Genomic DNA, 22,468 nt, shown 5'->3' with positions numbered 1-22,468 from the left:
AAGATATTCATGGCCTACATAATGAACTATAAATCACTTGCTACATTATATTCTAGTGGAAGCTCTAATTTCTCTCTCTCTCTCTCTCTCTCTCTATATATATATATATATATATATGCACACACATACACATTTAATTAAATACATTTTTATTATATATAATTAGTGTCATAAGAAATAATTTTGTATAAATAGTTCACCATTTTATAATTTTTTTTTATATAAAATCTTAAATCAAGTGATAACATTTCTAGAATAAAACTTCAATAAAAAATTATTGCCATTATTTTGTGAGTTGGGGTAAATAAGATACTCATAATTATGAGATAAAAAAGAGTATATTACCTTTTATTCTCTCATATATGTGTATATACATACATACCCATAAGATTATTAGGTGAGAAGTAGTAACTAAACATTGATGTGGAAAAGTGTAGTTTTTGTCAATGGAAAAATCAAATTAATCAAACCCAATTTCATTAAAAAGCCAAATGAAAAATAATTAAAGAAGCCCACTTCATGCCTAAATGTACTTATTATATGTTATGGTAAATTACACAAGACTTGTTAAATTTAGGTATAACTATAATTAGGTTTTTTTAAAAAAAATATAATTAATTGAACAAAAAAAAAATATATATATATATATATATATATATTACATTGTATTAAAAAAAAAAATTATATGACTATAAAAATAGGTGGGTTTTCTTTGGATAAGAAAATAGAAGAAATTGGAGAGCCCTCCATCTCATAATTCGTAGATATATTTTTTTCTTCAATAATTTCATGCCAGCCCCATACAATAATTTTCAATAATACAAAGTAACAAAAGCATGCTAACCCGTATGCAACAAGTTACAAGTCTAACAAAATATCTATTGCATCTTCTAAATGCTCGACGCGAACAAGAAAAATAGTCCTTAAACCAATGCACACAAGCATTTTAAATCGAAATTTAGAAATAACGAAAAAAAAAAACATTGATCGTAGCCCATATAGTAGGAGATAAGAGAAATTCAGAGCAGTAAACAAGATTCTGTCTTTCGATCTGACCTGTAACTTATTTGAGAGCAGCTTTCAAGCCACCTTGCCAATAAAATTGAAGGAAAGATTCACCAACTGGTAAGAACATAGTCAGATGATCGTGTAACCATGTAAGAGAAAATAAGACACGGAAGAGGAACCTGCAGAAAGATTATCCACAGCAAATATACAATTTACGAAATAGATTAACTATTTTCTTCTCTAAATTTAAACAGACTAAGAATTGTCAATGCCTACAGTAAAGTTTGCGTGATGCCAAAATTAAAGCCAACAGTTCTTTTTTTTTTTTTTCCGGCTTAGGAGATTAGCTTGTTTGTTACAGAGGGGAATGGAAACCCAAACCACGACCTTACTCACAATTTTTAGGCAGGAAATTACCACAAGAGCCAATGGCTCTTGGTAAAGCTAACAGGTAGAACGAGTGCTGGCCGATGCTGTCTGCTTGAGCACTAAATCTCACCAGTCCCCAGAGGCTGCCTTGAAGTATTGCCAGAAGCCCATGCTTGATAGTCTTTCACAAGCTGCAAGACAGATAATCAAACAATGAGAAAATGAGGACTGGAATTTGCACCCAGACATCAGAATTACCTTGGAAAAACTGATGTATATATTTGTGTACAGATGACTTCAAAAGCACTTGGCTAATACCTTTGTTAATGAGTTAATGGAGTGTTATCAATGAATTTCCCGCCAAGCCAAACACAAATATCCAATAATTTTTCCATTGTCCAGAGTTCAGGTCTAACAATAATGTTGTCCATGGATGATTCAATAATATTAACCTTATCACTAACCTTATCAGGGATTCCTAATAAAAGAATTTCTATTGAGTCTGCAGTTTTGTACTTGGACTGGAAGCAAAATAATAAGACGAGAACCTTTATCCAAATCCGATGTGATATCTTAACTATAATCTTTGGACCAAGCACATCTGGGTATGCTGTCTGGTTATTAGAGATGAGGAACTAGAAAACTCAGCAGAACTGAGAATATTCATCAATTTGATAGGGAGTTACTTGGTTCTGCATCGAAGTGTTAAGTGCTGTCCGACCACCCTATAGTATCCTAGAATGTCGAAATTAGATTAAAGAAGTCTCTGTTTCAAGTCAGGTTCTAAGGCATGATCCAATAACTCGAAGGACGTTATCCAAATTTTTTTTACACATATAGAGCATTTTCAACAACTTATATCTTCAAATAGAATCTGGAAACAGAGAACACAATGCAGTCGACTATTATACACACAGTAACCTGTAAGATGCTCATTCAATTCTGCACCAGCCACCCAGAAACCACAACAGTGATCCCACTTCATAGCATTTAAGGAAGTGTCTCAGCCACCCATGGTACAGAATCCAGATTCTTAACACACGTAAAAGTTTTTGGAAACCATGTTCCAAATAAAAATTGGTACTTTATTTAGTTTCAATAAATTTTACCAAGTCAAGAATCCATTAGCAATGTCCTCTATTTGAACCTAATAACTATGTTCAAAACAAAAATTGGTACTTTATTTAATCTAGTTTCATTAATTTTACCAAACCAAGAATCCATTAGCAGTGTCCTTTATTTAAACCTAACTCAAGCTCGAGCTTGATTAACTTGTCTAAACAAAAAAAAAAATTGAAGTAAGCAACTCGTAAATGACTTAAGTTCACGGCGATTCTACGAATCATCAACTTCTCATAAACTGAACAGAAACAAACAACCTACTTGGGACATAAATAAATGACTAAATACAGCTTAAAAAAAATTCAATAAATGATTTCCAGACCTCTGCCATAAAGCGAGGTAGCATGAGTCCAAGTATTTGTTCAAGGACTTGTCTCCCAGTTGCTTCTATTGCTGCCGTGGGAAGTGCCCTAAATGCAAAAGGGATCTCAATGTTGACCTGATAACACCAAAAGAACATTCAAGAATTTCATCCACGAACTAGTTTTCAAACAGAAGAGAATATTAAGAAAGACAACCTCAATAACTGCATCTGAAGTTAGTTGTTGCATTGATGAGTTGCTTAGATTGCTACCACATGATATTTGATTCACCATAGAAGCTGCATTCCCATATCAAATCAGTGTCAAAGCAATCCTGAAAGAAGAATAATATTATGACTTCAGAATTGAAATATCTTGTATTTAGTTGCTCCAGGAAAAACATTCAAAGGGGAAAAGGGAAGAAAAGCTCTTGTGTCTCCCATCATCAAACTAAACCAGCACAGGGTACACATATATATACACATTACTAATGACAACATTTCTTTTGCACAATAATTATGTAATGTTCCAATCCCAAAGCAAAACAAATGTAACTGTTAAGCTCAATATAAAGACTCAAGTCACAACTATAAATAAGTTAAGCTTAAACTTATAAGGGCTAGTCATTTTGAGTCCAAACATTGTAGGGCCAGAGGTGCTTAGATATGAGACATTAGAAACAGTATCAAAGCACATGTTAGCTCAATAACTCCAAGTTAGTGCGAACTTGGACTGTATGGACCTTTAAATTGTGATTTGTGATTCTAATGTACGAATAGGCATCAAGGCTTTTAACAGTAGATATTATGATTCATGAACTTCATATAAGGGCTCAAGTCACATACTATAGTATTTTTTTTTTTTGAAATACACATACTACATTATTTAAGCATGAACTTTTGAAAGCTACTAGTTTGGATCCAAAAGTTGTGGGGATAGTGACGCTTTTGGCCAGGGCGTTACAAAAAGTCCTACTTGAACTTTTCCACAAAAAGTCCTACTTGAAATTTTCCACAAAAAAGTCCTACTTGAAAATTTCCAAAAGTTAAGTAAAATGGTCACAATGTGTGCATGTATCCTATATTACCAAAAAGATTTTGCTAGCTGCAGTACAATGTGTCAACATTTCCCTTGCACATGAGCAGCACCTATGGTGCTATGCATGTTACTATTTTTTTCGCTTCTTTACCAAGATCAGAAATGGGAAGAGGGTGCCAGCAGACAGCAATTCCCCTGTGACAAACAATGTGAACAATGATTGAGGGGAAAACCATCCTCAATTAGTTGATAAGATAATATTTGATTGTAAGAGAGTTAAATTGTCAAAGGAACTAAACAATAAGAATGATCAGATTTCTATGATGCAAGGATAATTAGTTTAAAACTAATTTCTATCAATTGAAACTATTGCAAAAGAAAAATGGTTTATATAAAAAAATTTCATAAAGTCATTTCGTCTGTGTGTAAACTAAAATTAGTTTCCAATACTTTCCAGCTTTCAGCAAATAATGCTTATTCTATAGAACTCTAAATTAACAATAGCCTAGAAAATTGGATTCAAATGAAAGCACTGGAACCAAATAACGAGAACATTATCACCCAAGGATTTAGTTTTGTTTTGAATAAAATTTCAAATAAATCATGTAAAAATCATCTTCGTATGTATGAACGCTGTGCAACATTGCCAGTATAAAGATTCGATGACAGCCTAATAGAAAAGCTTACCATCAAACTTGTCGTTCTGGGCCACAACAATAGGTGATCCCTCAAGCTGCCAAAGTACACAAACCAGCGAACAAACATCAGCGCATTACGGCAGAATTAAGAACCTAAACAGAACAAGAGGATCCTAAATTGGGATAGTTTCAGTATCAAGAAAGATCTATATAATCATTACTATCACTATTTAGTCTCTTTAATTTAATCACCTTATATAGGTAGGTTTCAAGATATTAGATATTAAGGCTAACTAGTTCAATTTTAAATAATAAAAAAGATTTCATCTTTTATTACTTCAAGATTTATTTTATTAGTTGTAACTAATAAGTATAGCAACTATCAAGAAGGAAATAGATGATAGTGAATTAAGAATTTCCTTTGCTAGAGTTCTATTGCCCGTTCTCTCTCTAAGTTTTTTCTTCTTACTATTATTTTGTTAACCTATTTTATTCAGTATACTTCTTCCTGTATTGCTTCACCTTGATCCTTGTCTATCTCCACTGTTTTATTTGTCACGTAAACCTCTTCTATTTCTAAATTATCCACTGACAAGTTAGTTTTATGGCTACTTATCCAGTATCAAGTAACTTCAACCAATTTTAAGCTTCAGTTGGTAATCATTTTAATTCTGGAAAATATCCAAAGGGTACTATAATACAAAGCTCTCCTTTCCCAATCAACATGTTCAAATAAGAATTCCATAACGCAAAGCCCATCATACCATGCCAACAACAATGGAAAAAACTTTCTTAGCAACCGAAGTCCCAATAACTGAAAGTGAATTAGATTACCACAATTTAAACTTATAGTTTCACCGAAGCATGTTCAAACAATTTCCCATAATACTAAAGGTCTCAAGGTATTGTTCCAACATTAACTAAGAATGCTACCAGATCAATTAAGAATACCTTGCAGGACAAGAGCTTAATACAACAACCATCAGGCTGCTCTTCAACTCTAACAAGCAAAACCGGGCAAACCTCGAAATTGAAGAACTTAAACCTATAGACATAGCACCTGAATGTGTTATCATCAACCCTCTCAATCCTCTCCGCATCCAACACCGAGTACTGACTCGCCGGCAAGCTCATGTACTCAGCTGCACTCATTAAACCGACCGCAACAAAATCAGCTCGAAAGCATTTTCTAAAAATCCGCACGTACATATTGAAAGTTTTCGAAGAGAACACGTATAAATTTTACTTCAAAAAGAGATTAAAAGAAGAAGAAGAAGATATTGAACTGCTAAAATTACTTAGAGGGCGCTGGAGTTGACGGACCGAAACGGACTCTCTGCGGCGAGCAATAAAACGAGCTTTCGGGGCTGAATCTGCTGCAGAAACCCGAAGAAACGACCGTGAGAGTACATTGGCTGATGATGATGATGAGGAAACGACGTTGAGAAGAAGAGATTGCTTCGGATTCCTAGTCGGAAATGAAATCGAACCCGCCGGTTTCACCACAGAAATTGAGGTAGAAGCAGAGCTAAGTGCCATCTACAGTAGGTCCTTTGCTCTGCTCTTTTGCTTATAATGGAAATAGCAGAAGAAGAGAATGACTGCGTTCCAATGGATTGATGCTCCGAGACGGACTGAGAAAAACAGTGGCGTCGAATAGGAGAGATGGGATGGGCTTCATCGTATCCGGCACTACCGGCTCACGGAAGTCCACGTAGGCGGTATCTGCTAACTTAAGCCGATATCTCCTGCCTCTAGAGCCCATCTGGCTCGACTTCTACTAATTTATCATCGCAACTTTTCAACGGCTCTAATAAAAAATTATATATATATATTTTGAATAATTTAAAATAATATAAATATTTATTTATCTAAATATTAAATAACAAAGTCTAGTCATAATTGAATTTGTGACTTTAAAATGTACTACTAAGATTTATTCAAATTACTTATGTTTCTAATATTATGATTTGTTAGCAATCAGCTCAGAGATTTACCTACAATTTTTTGAGCTCAGAGATTTACCTACAATTTTTTGAGATATTATATAAATTACCCTCTCTGGTTTTTTCCAGCTCTCTCTCTTCCCTACTTTGACTCCCAGCCTTCACTCTCTCCTCTCACCGTTTTCTCTTATCATTTTCTCGGAGTTCGTCTTTCTCAGGCGAAGGCAAATTGTCATCTGCACGACATATCCCGGCTGTCTCTCTCTTGAAGACTTATATTCTCCGTCGAAGTTCTCTCACGCGCGAAGTTCTATCTCCGGGGTCTCCCCCTGCGCGACTGCAGCTTGTACAGGTTTGTTCTTGTTTTCGTCGTGTAAGCACTCTTTCTCTATTGTCACGATTTCTCTGGTAAGCACTTGTATATTTTTTGTTGTTTTTTTTTTTCAAGCTTTCTCTTCCTGCTCCTGCTTGGTTCCGAGAAAATCGGAGGGGAAGGGCAAAGGAAAGAGAAAAACAACTAAGACACTTATACTTTGATTTCGTTATTAGATTTATATATAACAACATATTCGATAAAATGCAGTCATCATGATGCTGCAATCTCAAGAATTTTCAAATCTGCAGAGAATGGATAATAATACGACCATTTTAATGCGGTCAATTTAGCCATATACATTTGAGGTCAGATAAGATTGTTGCTAAGAAATTAGTGTTTAAATAAAATTGCTAAATTATAATTGCTTGCAAAACCGGAGGATCTTCCGATAGATCTCTTATGAGTTTTGAAATGGAAGTAACTCGGTGATAGTTGAGTTTGATTTGCGTATCACGCCAAATGATAGCATTCAAAGATGCAAATAGTGATTTTGATGTTCCGCACTTGGGGAGAAATTAGTAGAAAAGCTTTATATGGGGCAACTATTTGCGGTTTTGTGAAGGTCTCTGCATGTGTTGCAAGAGTAAGCTTGTAGCTAAGAGAGAGATGATAGAGACATAGAGTCTGTTTGGAAGATCGATAGAGGGAATTAAGTAACGAGATGGAGCAAGGGAGTTAAATTATTTTAGGTTGGATTGGATAGAATATGAGGGAGTGAAGTCTGGGAATCAAAATTGGGTGCTGGTGAAAGAGCAAAATATGGACAACGGAGGGTAACTTTTTTCTCTCTCACGGTGATCTTAATGTGCCAAGCATGTGAGAAGATTTTCAGGAGAAAATGACAAGGTCCAGGAGGTATTAGGATATTGCATAACAAATTAATTTTCTCTATCTTCACCCTATATAATAGATTTTTTTTTTCTATAAAAAGGACGATTTTCAGGTGCGTCTTATCATAATTGGACGGTAACTTATTTTGAAGGAATCAAAAAGTTCAGGATCTATAAGCTCAAAGTACATAAATTTACACTTCTTAAATTTATTTTCCAAATTTCTTTTTGAGATTTGAATGTCTTAGTTAGGTGTCAATTCCTGCCTATCGAATTTGTATTCTTATCTTAATAATTAAAATTTCAAACTTGTTAATTAATTTCCTAACTGATATCTTTTAGAAAAAATGTCATGAAACTGGTGGGAGCTGTTACTAAAGGAAGATACTATAAGGCATTACTCCGTTCAATTGATTACATCATATAAAATAATAATATGTTTTAACTGTTTTTAGTTCACCAAGCAAGCTGTACGAGTCTGAGGAGCATTGAACATTACTACTTCCATTTCCTTGCTAATTTTTCTATCTTCAGTAATTTTCTGGTCAAATTCATGTGAGAGTTCGTTGTCTTCTAGAATTCTCATGTTCTAATGACTTTTTAGCTTTTGGCACCAGCAGGTATGCAAAGGGTTTTACACAAGTATTCATTTTTTTTTCTTGCAATTGCAACGAAAAGCTAAGAGAGAAAAATGGTATGGCACTTATTTACAATCACATTAATATGTCAATAAGAAAACCCAGGCAGCTTCGCTAATGCAGTTTGCAAAAATGAATTATTTGTTTTTCTTATTAAAGAAGAAAATGAAAACCCTTAGTGCATCAGTTAAAGTTACTTGAGGTCAGATTGAATTTTTCTTTTTCCTTTTTTCTTTTGTTGATAGGAACACATACAGTTAACCTAAAATAAAGGCATTTCTTTTTTTTTATTATTATTATTATAAAGGTTATTTGGCGAGTTAGCTTATTGTTACGTGCTGCTTGAACTTTGTAGTTTCTTCCTTTCTGTTCCATGTTCTCTGACCTTATATTTGTTCATACAGCTAAGTGTCCAGAGTGGCAATGACACTATTGGAAGCACACAATGGATTTTTGCTGAAATTCTTTAACTTCAGTGAAGAAAAACTTCATTTTCCGCTTGACTGAAGAGCGAAGGTGAAGTATTGTCTTTCCTTGTGCATAGGAAGATGGTAGTAGGAAGGCATCGAATCTTTAGATGGAATTATCTTTCACTTGTTCTAGTTACATTTGTTTTTACAATTGTATTACTTTGGACGTGGGAAAAGAATCCTTTTCGGACTACTCTGTTGTCAGTCAAGCATCAGTTTTTCATGCCTTTTTCAGGTTCGTTTTCCAGTCAATACTTGTAATATGTGTGTTATGTACACAGACAAGTAATTCACATTAAAGCCTCAAATCCTTCTTTTTTTTCTTCTCAATTCTTTTATTTTTGTTACTATCATAATGATTCAATCACCCTTATTCCTATTGAATGTTATTGTTGGAAAACACGTGAAGTGCACATGTATTATTAAGCATGAGATGGAATACATGGACTTGGATATATGCACTGATTACCATTATGCATGTCATGTTTAATTGGTCTGGTCTTCTCTAGCTAAAAAGAAGAATATTCTTACATCTAAATTTTAGAGATGAACAGATGCTCCATGATCAGGACTTCTCTTCAGTATCATTTTCTTTATGTTTAGTAAACTATGTAAGCATCTAATATTGTAGCAAGCAAAATGGTTCATTAAGTTCTGGGAAGGGGAACTGACAAATAGGTAAGACTCCGTTATCTTTAGATTTTGCCAGAAGATCATATGCGTACATGTGTCTGCTCATTCAGGATGTTCCTTGTCTTTGATTTCAGGAAAATTAAGAAAAGCAAAAGGATATTCTAATTCTAGATAAGTCAGCCGAAGATACCTGTGTGTGTGTGTGTATATATATTTTCCTTTTCTATGTCCTAGTTTATGTGTAACTGAATATTCTCCATGGACCTTTTGTAGTTGTACTCCTCGGATCCATATAATGTGGTCTGGCTATCATTTTATAATCTACAATGAAACCAAGTCTATTGTTCAGATTAAAAGAAAACGTCTCAGATTTTATGAGTATCATTGTCATTTCCATTTCAATACCTTCTTGGTTGTAAGCTAGATCTTTCAAGCTTTCTGATTCAGTGTTTTCAATTATGCTTCAGAATCTAGTCTTGGGGGCACAAATTATTCATCAGAGCCTTTGGGCCCAAAAGGTTATACTTTGGATCGTCCCAGTTCAATGGCAACAGACAAAATAAAAGAAAAGATATCCCCTTCCAAGCAAGAAGGTAGCATCATCTCCTCAAAGGCTTCTTGCGCTGCTGCTCTGTTGTAATTTCTCTTCTCTGAAACCAAAATTGTTTGTTTATCCTTAACATAGAGAGACATTAAAGGAGAGCTTGAACCTTAACCTAGGCAGAAATTGAAGAAGTCAATCTTATAAAATAACCATTATAGACATGAACAATAAATAGTATGCTAGACCCTTCATATAGGCACCAATCATATAACTAAATTAGGCGAATAAAGCAGCTAACAAAATATAAATTATTTGACATTTATATTTTTTTTGCTTCTCTACAGGCTTGGGCTAATATTTTCTTTTTTTTTCTGGTCTTCATGTGTGTGCGTTGGGTTTCAGGGGGGGGGGGGGGGGGAGGGTTGGGGGGGGTCTTGGGGAAAGGAGAGGAGAAGGGGAGTCTTTGTTCACTTTGCAAAAGTGCAAAGAATTTGAGTTGGGGGGAAGATTGGGGGGTTTCTTAACTTTGCAAAGGTGCAAAGAATTGGTTGCTCTCTTGTCCCGAAGAACCTTCCTTCTCTTCACTTTCCTGATTTTTCCAGAGCTTACCTAAGGCTTTCTCTTTGGCATTGTATTTTTTTCTCTTTCTATTAGTGCCCTTTTTATGAGGAAAAATAAATTATTAGTAAGTAAATATAGAAACTACTAACCATTTGTAGAAACTGAATAGATTTGCTCAATAATCGATAAACTCCTTGGTTATACATTTCTTTAACAAGCTTAATATTCTTAATAATTCCTCCTTGCAACCTTTGGCAAGGGGAGGGGGGGACATGATGCTTTCACAAACCAGAAGGTTTCTGGTCACCGTAAACAAATCCTTTGATGCCGGGTACCCTGGGAAGAGAGAAGAAGGTGTACAGGTGACCTGAAGATGGGAGAGGGTTCAGGTCGACCATCACCTTTTGAGGTGATAAATCGGATGGTTACTGGGAGCATTGCAGGAACTTTATTGGACAAAAGGAGGGAAGTTTTGCACTCCATTGGTGCTCGTGAATATGTTATTATATTGTTCTATTCAGGAAAAAAAAAAAGTTGTGCTTTAGCGAAGTATTTAATCACACAATTCTTTTAGATCAGTCTTATTTTTCTTGGCGCTCGTTATGCTTGTATACTTTAAATTTCTAGGTTCTGTGAAATTCTCATTGATAAAGTTATAAGGGTTATGCATGGATATCATCCTATGATCATTCTTCCTTCTTCTTCGCTTCTATTTTTGTCTTCTTTTTGTTCTACTAAAAGCTTCCAGCAATGCCTAACATTTTCCTAAGAGTTTCTAGTTCTTCGCCTCCAGTCTGTAATTATGCAAAGGGTAAATGGGTAGCAGACAGCCGACGACCATTGTATCCTGGGTCTGGCTGTAAACAGTGGTTATCTGCAATGTGGGCGTGTAGATTGATGGAACGAACAGATTTCTCCTATGAAGGTTATCGTTGGCAGCCAAAAGATTGTAAAATGCCAGAGTTTGAGCGGTCTAGCTTCTTGAGAAGGTATGCTCCTGGGTTGTTTTGTACTTGTTCTTCCTATTAATATTTATCTGGTATTAAGTTTTATGTCAGTGAATGAGACAGGGAACACTATACTTCTTTTGCATACATTTCTTTCTGCAGTACCCCTCAATCAATTTTCTTCCACATTGCAACTGAAATTTGCAATACATGTTTTGCATACATTCCTTTCTGCAGTACCCCTCAATCAATTTTCTTCCACATTGCAACCGAAATTTGCTCAGTTTCATGTTGTATATTTTCAGAAGTAATGACTGTAAACTTTTTAATGCAACATTATGCATGAAATAGAAGGTTTCTAGTTTTGTTCTCTTACCCTATCTATATTGCAGAATGCAGGATAGGACAATTGCATTTATAGGAGATTCACTTGGGAGGCAACAGTTTCAATCATTAATGTGTATGACTACTGGTGGAGAAGAGAGCCCAGAAATCGAAAATGTTGGATGGAAATATGGTCTTGTGAAACCTCGAGGAGCCATTCGACCAGATGGATGGGCGTACAGATTCCCAAGTACCAATACCACCATCTTGTATTACTGGTCTGCCAGCCTCTCTGACTTAGTGCCTCTTAATGCTACAGACTCAACTTTTGATATTGCCATGCATTTGGACCGTCCTCCAGCTTTTCTGAGACAATACATCCATCAGTTTGATGTGTTAGTTCTTAATACAGGACATCATTGGAACAGAGGAAAGCTTGAGGCAAACCGATGGGTGATGCATGTGAACGGAAAACCAAATGAAGACCCTGAACTTGCTGATATTAGGAATGCTAAAAATTTCACTGTTTACAGTATTATCAGGTGGGTTGACTCGCAGCTTCCCTTGTATCCCCGACTTAAAGCTTTTTTCAGAACCATTTCACCACGACACTTCCGAAATGGGGACTGGAATACTGGAGGTAACTGTAATAATACCGTTCCATTGACTGGAGGGAATGAAGTCAACGAAGACGGATCAAGTGACAAAACTGTTGAAGGTGCTGTTAAGGGTACAAGGATAAAGATTTTGGATATAACCTCTCTATCGGAGCTGAGAGATGAGGGTCATATATCTGGTTACAAGCCTAGGCCGTCCAAGCCAGTAAAGGCTTATAAGGTACCTAACCCAACTGAGATTGTAAATGACTGTTTACATTGGTGCTTGCCCGGTATTCCAGATACATGGAATGAACTCCTTGTTGCCCAGGTATGAAGTTTTCCACCTTGACTATACTGAAACTGCATGAGTTTATGCCTGTTTTCCAGTAATCAATCTCTTGATGCATTTTTGCGACGCTAGTAATATTAACAACGCGGCAAAAAATTTACTGGGGTGTTAAGAGTTTAATTACTAGAGAGGAACGACATCTCGATATTCGGATTCCAAATCCGCAATTCTTTATGTGTCTAAAATGACCTTTCATTTTCCTCCCTCTTTTGATCTGAAGTTCTCTTTTACTCAAGACTTTTATATTTGATTTAGAGATAATAGGCAAAATATTTGATTAATGAAAATATCAGTCCTGAGTTGGGATATGATTTCAGAAGAGTCAGAACCAGGGAAAAAGATTAAAGCTCCTGGACCATACCTTAAATAGATACTTGGGGTGTGGTAATATACCATTGTTGTTGTTATTATTATTTTGATGAAATGTACCATTATTTTAAATATATAGAAGAAAACCATACTTATACATTTTGTGTTTGATATTTAGTTTATCTGTGTATCAAATGTCATGACTTTGAATATAGGTTTTGGTTGTGGAACTACATCCACTGACTGCCATTGGAGAAATTATTCCTTATAATGGGTATTTTTTTTTTATTATATTTCTTCTAATGGCTTAATAAAAATCTCAAATTATAAATTTATTTTGTCAATTCAGGTTTCTGGCAAACTATTAATAAAAATATGATCCTATTGCGATATATCTGTTATATACAATAATTTCTTGCTGTGAGATACAATAATATGTCTGTTTATTTACAGTATAAGTAGATGTACAACTTATTTCTTTCTTTTGAACTATGGGTTTCTTAGTGGTGTGATATATTTCTTTCTTGCTTTTAACTTTTTTGTTATTTATTTTTGATCTAATCACTAGACCATCCTTGATGTATTAGAATTGAATTGTATTTTTCATATTTGAATTAACTCCATTCTTATAGACTAGTTTTAGTGTACGAGTAAGGTTAACACAATTTAAAATGGATAAATCCAATTCCATACAATTACAAAAGTTAATTATCGAACTAATTGATGTACGATTATAATCACAACTGGATATACTGTTTTTAAAAATAACAATTTATTTGGATAAGCAATATATGATTTTACGTCTACCCAAAGTTTTCTGACGTATAAAATAATACAAAATAATAACACAAACAAGTAATTATGCATTTTTAAAAAGTAAAAATAAATTAAAAATTTTAATTTATATAATAAGGAAGAAGCGAAACTATAAGTGAGAAACGAAATGAAATTTTTTATTATTAAAAAAAATAAAGAATTCAAATTTTATTTTAATTCATAAAGTATTAAATAATCATATGTAGAAAGTAAAATTAATTATAAATATATAAAACTATTCAATTTGACATTTTATAGTGCCCTTAAAATTTAAACTGAAAAGTCAATCATAATAATTAAAATTATTATTTTTTTTTTAATATATAATTATATATTGTATTAAACAATCTTGATCAGAAATCTTATTAATAAAAATTATAGTAATATATAAATAATAGTATTTTATCAGAAACTATGTTGACGTTAGTTAGCTGATAACATATAATGTAATATATATATATATATATATAAAAGATAAATAAAAGAGAAGAGATTAAATTGTTATTTTCCAAAAAGACTATTTTGCCACGCTGACAGGGAACAAAATTAACTCGGCTTATCGAAGAGCTTTTCAGGTTCAGCTTCTCCTGCGACGCAACTAGGGTTTTCCAAGCACATCGCAGCAGAAGTTCTAACCTTCAACAATGGCAAACAGTACCTACACTCACTTTTTTTTCCTTCTATTTTTTCGTAGGATCTTTTTGAAGGGATTATTCTGATTTCGTATTTCGGTTTTCTTTGTGATTTCCTGCAGTGGCCAGGTCCTTCCTTCAGGTGGCAGCTACAGAGGAGGTCGCTCCTCCGCTCAGAGTTGTTCAGATCGAGGGACTGGTAATCTTTTTCCTTCTCTTGTCTTTCTCAGAATTTCTCTTTATTAGATTATGTTTCTTTCCTTTCGATTAACAAACCAATTTGTCACTAAACGGTAAATATAATTACTGGTACCAATATTTTTTCTGTGGAAGGGAGCGAGTTCGCAAGAAATTGTTGTTTTGTCCATTTACGTAATGTTATTTTAGCAGTTATACTGCAGTTTCCTTATTGTGTATGCATTTTCTGGTAAAACTGGTCAAATTCACACGAGACGAACGGTTTTAAAAAAATTTATCAAAAATAGGATAATATTTGCTGCGAGTTTGTTTAGATTTTCTGCTTGTTACATCTTTTGTTAAATAGGTTATATTGAAGATAATCAAACACTGCAAGGAGTTTGCTCCAGCACTAGTCACAGGACAGCTTCTTGGTCTAGATGTTGGTAGTGTTCTTGAAGTTACTAACTGTTTCCCTTTCCCGGTAAGAAAAGTTTATTTTTCGCTCTTGAGATGCTTAAGTAATTCATTAGTTTTTTTCTTAAATGATTACTTCAATGTTAATGTGAAAAATAAAACCAATTCAGATCAGAGATGAAGATGAGGAGATTGAAGCAGATGGGGCTAACTATCAACTTGAAATGATGAGATGCTTGAGGGAGGTTAATGTTGATAATAACACCGTTGGATGGTAAGTTTCATTTCTTAGTTTCTGATACTATTATTAAAGACGTAAAAGAAATCATGGGATTTGTGTGCTAGTTTTTTTCTTTACCATATCGTCTAGTGCAAAGAAATTAGTCCCATAAGATGTGGCTGGATGGCTTTTATAGCATTTCAATATGAGAGGGCATATGATTTTCTCTATCTTTAGTTTCTCCCAGGTCAGCTGCTATTTATATGAAGTAAATATATGTGGTTTGTGGGACTTCTTATCATAAACACTATCATAAATGAAATTATGGCAGTGAACCTATAATTTGATGAACTTGGCTGGAATCGGCTGTGAAATGGAGTATGCATGAAACATTCTTCTGTTTTCATAATTTTAGTGGATTGTGTATATATCCTTTTATATATTATTAAGCAATTTTGTCTCTCTGGTAATTTGTAGAAGACTGAATTCTTTCATAACAGTAAGATATTTAGTTAAATATTTTTTTATTTGTTCATATATGTCTTTAAGTGAGGCCTTTATTCTTTATTATATTGGCTGAAGCCTAGCCTAAGCTCTTTTAGGTTCTCTCCCTTCTGATGACATTATTGAGATGTTTTTCAGGTACCAGTCAACAATTTTGGGTTCTTATCAGACAGTTGAATTGATTGAGACCTTTATGAATTATCAGGTAGATTTTTTTTTCCCTTCATGATCAACATAACAGAATATGAGTCCTAAAATCATTGTTCCAGTATTAGTGCCTTTGCCTCCCACTTCCACTTTCGCTTTGTGGTGTACAATAGTTTAAATTTGTCCACAAAGCAGTAGGTTCACGGCCGTGCCAAAGGTCCTGCAGCAGGTGTCATCTTTCATTTGGCAAGCCAGATTAGTAGTTTTGTACCACCGGTTTTTGTGTCCGTGGTTGTCATGTTGGCTGGAAATTACACTTGGATCCTTGTTGTTAGTTGTCATGTACCATACCTCACGCATACGTATGGCAATTGCTCTCTGCTCATGCCTGATGTAAATGAAAGTGGAATATCTGGTATTATCAAACCTGGTTTCATATATGATATGAATAGGGTTTGCCAATGTTTACTTTTCTTATCGAAGCATACCTTGATTAGTAATGCCATGATTTTATTCTGTTGGGATAATAACCCTTTAGTTAGAGTGCATGTATGTACTTGGCAAATGAAAAAACTTGGATATCTATTATGCAGTTTTGTTTCTCCTATAAACTGCCCTTTATGTTTAAAATTGAGGATGTTCCATTGTTGTCTTTGGTGATCTGTAATTATGGATGATTACAGGAGAATATCAGAAGGTGTGTGTGTATCATTTATGATCCTTCAAGGTCTGGTCAAGGTGTTTTAGCTCTGAAGGCTTTGAAGCTCTCTGATTCTTTCATGGATCTTTACCGGAATAACAGTTTCACTGGGGAGAAGTATGATTACTTATTGACCACAATTTCTGTCATAAGAAGATATTTCATTCATCTTTTCCTAAATGTCTCTTTCTTGAACAGGTTGAGGGAGAAAAACTTGGCATGGGTAGATATTTTTGAGGAGATTCCTGTAAGCTTCTGGAACTTTTAATTATTATGGCCTATTAGCAATGTTATGATTATCATTTTGTCCTGTTTCCTATCATTATTCCTCTAAAAGAATCAATATTTTATTGAATTCATGGGCAAATTTGTATCTAGATTGGAGATTTGAGCTTTTTTCCAATAGCATCATAGAAGATTGTCTTTTTTAGGTTTTTTATGTAAGGATTTGACAAAGATAAGTTAAAGTGTCTTGCTAATCTCCTTTCGTATATATTGTACTTTGTACTTGACAGATCAAAGTCTCGAATTCTGCTCTGATCAGCGCTTTTATGACAGAACTGGAAGCCGATTCACCAGTCACACAGGTAGGGCATTCAGTTTTACGGTTAGATTTCACTTGGCGCTGGTGTATACCATTGATTTTTTTTTTTTGAAGTGTATGCCATTGATTTAATTACGTTCTTTTTTGTGTAACTGTTTTAGTGTGATTATGATCGCCTGCAATTATCAGCCAACCCATTTATGGAGAGCAATATGGAATTTTTGATTGAATGTATGGATGATTTGTCTATGGAACAGCAGAAGGTTTGCTGCCGGCTCCCTTTGTTAATAGCATATAGTATACTTGGGCTTTTTTAAGACAAAAATAAAACAGAGCTGCTTTCATTTTTCAGTTTCAATTTTACTACCGGAACCTGTCACGTCAGCAAGCTCAACAGCAAGCATGGCTTCAGAAAAGAAGGTAGTTGGTGGGATTAATTTGTATCTTTTGGGGAATTTTTTGGATGTTTTGGAATGGAGAACTTTAATTTCAAATTGGAGATCATAGACTAAAGATTTCTACTTGCATGGACAACTTAGTGATAGAAATCCTTTCTACCCTGAGTTCAGGTTCAACACTTTTAAGTATTCATGGGAGCAAAAGAATGAAAGAAAAGGGGTTCAGGGATTTGAATAAACTACCTGTTCTGTAATGTGCTTGTTCAATTTTCCCTTCTGCTAGCTATCACTATCTTAGTCTTGGAAGCTACTAACAAACCATGTGGAACCCTAGCTTACTTTTTCAAGGAAGTACGAAGATCACAAGTAAAAGTTGTTCAACTGATGCGAAGGATTGACTAAGGGTGGAAAAGATTCAGAATTAATCTGGTTAATTGGGCTGCTGGAATCTCCATCATTAAGTCTCAAAACCAACTATCCTTTTTTGGTGGTTCCAACTTTGTTGATGTTTTATAAAAAAGAACTTACTGCTTTTTATAATCTTGAGTATCTCCAATTAACACCAACAACAATTTGTGCTGTTGGAGAATTATTAGCTTTTTGTTGAAAATTTTGGACTAGTAATTGCTTTTGATACTTCAGTGGGAAGCTTTTTCTGGATGCAAGTTTTGAAGCTTGTAAGAAGCTTATTGAATCAGTTTTTTTATATTTTCATAGGACAGAAAACATGGCACGTAAAGCGGCTGGAGAAGAACCTTTACCAGAGGAGGATCCTTCAAATCCTATATTTAAGCCAATTGCTGAGCCATCACGGCTAGAGAGCTTTCTTATAACAAATCAAATTTCAAACTTCTGCAACCAAATCAATGGGTATGTATCATCAGATCTATGTGACTGGCTGAGATTTTTTATTTTTTGATTTGTTGATTGAGCCTATTTCCCCTCTGCAAGAAAGGGCAACAAAAATCACAAGGAAATATGTGTTGCAATTTGAGAATTTCAATGTTTTTTTACTCCATGCAGATACTTGATGTGGATTATATTGTCTGCTTCTTGGGTCCTTTCATTTCTTTTTTGATTCTGTTCCCTTAGCAAAGAGTTATTGGTCACAATATCTTAGCTGTTCTTCGTCTAGTTTTCTTACACTGATATGAAGTTGTTATCTAAGTGGTCTTTGTCTTTTCTTTCTCTGTTCCTTTGCTTGAAAATTTTATAGCATTGATACTACATCTAGTCTCTTTATCTCAAATTTTTATTTCTCTGACACTTCACTTCGCTGAACTTGTAAAATTGATTGGTTGTAGAGTACTTTGCAGAAAAAAAAAAAGACTGCATTTAAGCATCTGAAATAAGTTTCTTTATTAAAGGCATATGTTCTGAAATGTTTGGATGGCTTGATTTTATGTTGGTCTTTCTCTCTAGCCCCTTCTCTCTCATGACAGAGCTCCCAAATAGTTTGGCAAAAAAAATTATTGGATACGGTCCTCCTTTATTAGGGGTATTGTCTAGGAATCCTCTGTATTTTATTAAATGTATGAATTGATGTCTGATAACTTAATAGAACCAAATGGAAGTTTGTTTTTTTTAACATGCACCAATTTGGTGCTTCAAACCAAAAAGTTAACATATTTTCTTTTTGTTTTAAGGCATGATAGTATTTCTAACATTTTTAACAGATTTTTCCATTGCACACAAAAAGAATCGCTAAAGCCAACAGATTTTTTGGTGTGAAACGCCAATTTCTTACATATTAAAACTACAAATTTCTGTTTTGATTCATTTGGTATAGTACCCCTTAGCTTTAATATATTGTTCTCTTGTTATCTTTTGTCCCTACTAATTTCTCAACTATAGCTTTATATAAGTCATTATAGTAGTTTTCTTTAACCAGTATTCATGAGTCTAGCTTGGTAGTTTTAATAATTTTGGATGACTATGATTGGATATGGTTTACAAAGGAGTATTGGATTTAAAGCTCTGCTGAACTTTTTTAATCTTTTTAGAGCAGCAAAATCCTCTCTTTATTTCAAAAAGAAAAAAAAAAGATTAGCAAAATCCTAATATAAATAACAGATTCTCAAACCCTATAATTTTTCATCCTTGTCCCAGTTTTGACATTAGCTTATTAGCTTTTATGTTTCATAACTGCTATTTCTATGATAAACTCTGTGGGGGGGGGGGGGGGAGGAGGAAGGGTTCCTTTTTCTCATCTTTCTGAATGATTGAGATTGGATTTTGCCCAATTCACACAAAAAAAATGCTTTTACGTTCGGAGTGCTTATGACAGCACTGCATGCACTGAACCTTTAATTACCAATAAGACAAATCCTTCTGCTTTAATCTTCTTGTTTCAAGATAAAGATTGTCCTTCCTTTTGACCTAAGGGACTTGGACTTCAAATCATGAATTTGAACTACACCACCTCTTAAGGTTCTCAGAATGAGTCGAGTCATCGTCTGAACGGACAATGACAAGCGTGGTGTCTGATCTGCCAAATAATCTGTTGGGAAATAAAGACCCGCTGTTTCTTTTGCCACGCGTCCGTAATCTCAATTGTTTGACATCCGTCTCTGTGCATCTATTTTGCAGGGTTGCTGGGCAGAACTTCAGCAGATTATATTTGATGAAAGCTTTGAATGAAAACTGAGGAAAAGCCTGGTGGATAGATGATGCATTCTTTGAAATGCTTCTGCTTATTTTTAGTCAGGAGGAAATATATTTCTCCTGGGTAGATGTTTTGGTTTTCTTCTGAGATGAAAATTTTGGAATGTCAAAAGAGTTAAAAGAGAAAAAAAAAAAAAAAAAAAAATTTATGTTGTAATTACATTATTAAGATTAGAGAAATTAGAGATTAATTTGGTTTTTCATTTTCGAAAACGTTGTATGAATTAAACCCTAGAACATGTATTAACATAAAACGAAGTGTTTGGTTCAGCTTTTATTTATTTTATTTTCTTCTCAAAGTTATCTGATAAATTTATTTTAAATCCAAAGGTGCCAAAATAATATGATTATAGTTGGATTTTTAGGTAACCCATTAAATTAAATTGTAGGATTATAGTAAGCCCATTATTATTTTTTTTTCCCAGCTTAGTTTCCAGATTGTATTTATTTTTATATGTGTTTGTATATAGATTTTTACTTTATATCTTTATATTCATCTAATTTTCCAAATATATAAAGGAAAAAATTTATTGTTAAAAGTTATAATATAAAGTTATAAATTAAGAATTTAAAATTTGATAATTTTATTTAAAAAATAATAAATAATTATATCTGAATTTAAATTTTTAATTAAAAATAATAATAAAATTTAAATTTAAATAAGTAAATCAGAAGGGACTGTCAATAGTAACGGTAAAAAAAAAAAAAAACTGGCGTACCCGAGTCCAGGCCCGAAAAGGGCTTTATGCCTTCTAACTCTCGAAAGGGGCCTAAAATTAGGGTCCGAAATCAGATTTCAGGAACTATAAATAGGTAAAGTGAAAACCCTCGCCTAAACCAGATCCTCAGTTCTTCAAAGACGCAGCAGAGAACGGCCGTATCTGTATTCGTGTCTGAAGAGCAAATGAAAAATGAGGATTTCACACCAACGCGGCATCTCAGAAAGCCATTGCTCCTTGTATTAATCGGCTCTTGGCTCGCTATGATGCCTACACTCTTCCTCTTATCTCTGTTTTTCCAGTGATTTCGTTTTGGAAGAAATTATTCTTAATCGGCAGCATCTCAATTTTGTTGTTTAGTTTTGCTTTTGGATTTCTTACTTTGTTGTGCAGATCTCACTCTGTTTTGCATTGCGATTGTTGTCTATCTCTTTCAAGATCATTTAAAAACGATTTTAAACAAAATCCAGTTCTGCATACGATTGTTGTTTCTTCATTCCTGCATATAACTCATTTTGAACAAGAATCGGTCGGACTGGATTAACCTTTCTTTTTCGGTTTGTAAACATGTGCGCATTAAACACATCTTGTGAGGGATTTACGTTTGAATTCAAATTGAAAGTTCTAATAATGCTCGTGTATAATTTTGACAATTTATAAATATTCGCAATAAAGTTTTAACCGTTAGGGTTTTTTTATATATCGAAATAATTTTAGAAAATTGTAAAAATTCTATAGCTATAATTTTAATTAAAAGATGCATGCAAATTTTTATTATCATCGAGAATCTAATATAGAGATTTTTTTTGTTATTTTTATAATAAAAATAGTAATTATTTTAACATTAGGTAATTTTTTATAATCTATTACAAGACCTTTTAAAGCTATCTTAGCCTCCTCTAATTTCCAGATCGATCAACAGTGTAAATCCAACATAATTCAATACATACATACATATATTTACAAAATTAAATAAAGTAAAAAAATTATATTATAATATATAAAAAGTGGGTTTGTATTATTAACAAAAAAAAAAAAGTATATGACTGCAAAAATAAATTATTATTTTTTTTATAAACCTAAGAATTCAAAGATCAGCCTGAATCGATATTCTTATAGTCGTGATTCTTACCCACTACTTAAATCTGAATATGATAGCTTATATCCTAATCAAATCTAGGTTATAATTAACAAAATTTAATTATTATAAAATATTATTTTTATATAAAAATATAATAAATTTATTAAAATTTATCATGATAATAATATCACAAATACATTAATAATTTAAGGCGTTAATTTTATTAAATTAAATATTATAAATTAATAATAATTAATTTATTTTATATTAATAAAATAATAAATTTTATGTTTTTGGTAAATTTTAAATTCATAATTTTTAAATATAATACTATAATTTTAACAATAATTTTTTGACAGAAATTTGGTGTTTTTTTTTTAAAAAAATCATTTCCTAACATGTATATAAATATAAAAATTCAAAATCCACAGTTTGGAATAATAAAA

The 22,468-nt window shown here is 33.4% G+C and overlaps 3 protein-coding genes across 12 annotated transcripts; 2 read left to right on the top strand and 1 right to left on the bottom strand.

The window, feature by feature from the left end:
- Positions 1 to 725: 725 nt before the first annotated feature.
- On the bottom strand, positions 726 to 6,241 carry LOC110814662 (RAP release 2, galactose-binding-like domain protein, putative (DUF1997)). Of its 4 annotated transcripts, none has more exons than XR_015816775.1 (7): positions 5,764 to 6,241; positions 5,429 to 5,619; positions 4,527 to 4,572; positions 3,018 to 3,100; positions 2,822 to 2,938; positions 1,405 to 1,568; positions 726 to 1,187 (listed from the first exon to the last, which is right to left on the bottom strand). XR_015816775.1 is itself a non-coding variant. In XM_088212510.1 (6 exons), exons 1-6 carry the CDS (start codon positions 6,014 to 6,016, stop codon positions 1,497 to 1,499), a joined length of 762 nt encoding a protein of 253 aa, XP_088068636.1. In that variant the 5' UTR covers positions 6,017 to 6,241; the 3' UTR covers positions 1,213 to 1,496. The 4 variants fall into 4 exon arrangements, 2 of the variants coding, with proteins under 2 accessions (XP_088068636.1, XP_021897901.1); XR_015816776.1 differs by having other exon boundaries at positions 726 to 1,122; XM_088212510.1 differs by lacking the exon at positions 726 to 1,187 and having other exon boundaries at positions 1,213 to 1,568.
- Positions 6,242 to 6,514: 273 nt separating this feature from the next.
- LOC110814586 (protein trichome birefringence-like 14) lies at positions 6,515 to 13,162 on the top strand. Of its 7 annotated transcripts, none has more exons than XM_022042090.2 (6): positions 6,515 to 6,775; positions 8,250 to 8,323; positions 8,672 to 8,783; positions 9,838 to 10,006; positions 11,255 to 11,464; positions 11,815 to 13,162. In XM_022042090.2, the coding sequence occupies exons 4-6, from the start codon at positions 9,915 to 9,917 to the stop codon at positions 12,677 to 12,679; spliced, it is 1,167 nt and encodes a 388-aa protein (XP_021897782.1). In that variant the 5' UTR covers positions 6,515 to 6,775; positions 8,250 to 8,323; positions 8,672 to 8,783; positions 9,838 to 9,914; the 3' UTR covers positions 12,680 to 13,162. The 7 variants fall into 7 exon arrangements, with proteins under 7 accessions (XP_021897782.1, XP_021897777.1, XP_021897781.1 ...); XM_022042085.2 differs by having other exon boundaries at positions 8,672 to 8,972; XM_022042089.2 differs by lacking the exon at positions 8,250 to 8,323.
- Positions 13,163 to 14,314: 1,152 nt separating this feature from the next.
- On the top strand, positions 14,315 to 20,492 carry TIF3H1 (translation initiation factor 3 subunit H1). The gene is made up of 12 exons (XM_022042169.2): positions 14,315 to 14,473; positions 14,574 to 14,650; positions 14,996 to 15,112; positions 15,216 to 15,319; positions 15,908 to 15,974; positions 16,600 to 16,733; positions 16,815 to 16,863; positions 17,132 to 17,203; positions 17,322 to 17,423; positions 17,513 to 17,580; positions 18,276 to 18,428; positions 20,148 to 20,492. The coding sequence occupies exons 1-12, from the start codon at positions 14,464 to 14,466 to the stop codon at positions 20,203 to 20,205; spliced, it is 1,011 nt and encodes a 336-aa protein (XP_021897861.1). The 5' UTR covers positions 14,315 to 14,463; the 3' UTR covers positions 20,206 to 20,492.
- The last annotated feature ends 1,976 nt before the right edge of the window (positions 20,493 to 22,468 follow it).

This window comes from Carica papaya, chromosome 2 (genome assembly GCF_054855325.1).
Source record: "Carica papaya isolate Zhongbai chromosome 2, ASM5485532v1, whole genome shotgun sequence".
Lineage (NCBI taxonomy): Eukaryota > Viridiplantae > Streptophyta > Magnoliopsida > Brassicales > Caricaceae > Carica > Carica papaya.
This window is presented reverse-complemented; position numbering and strand designations above follow the sequence as displayed.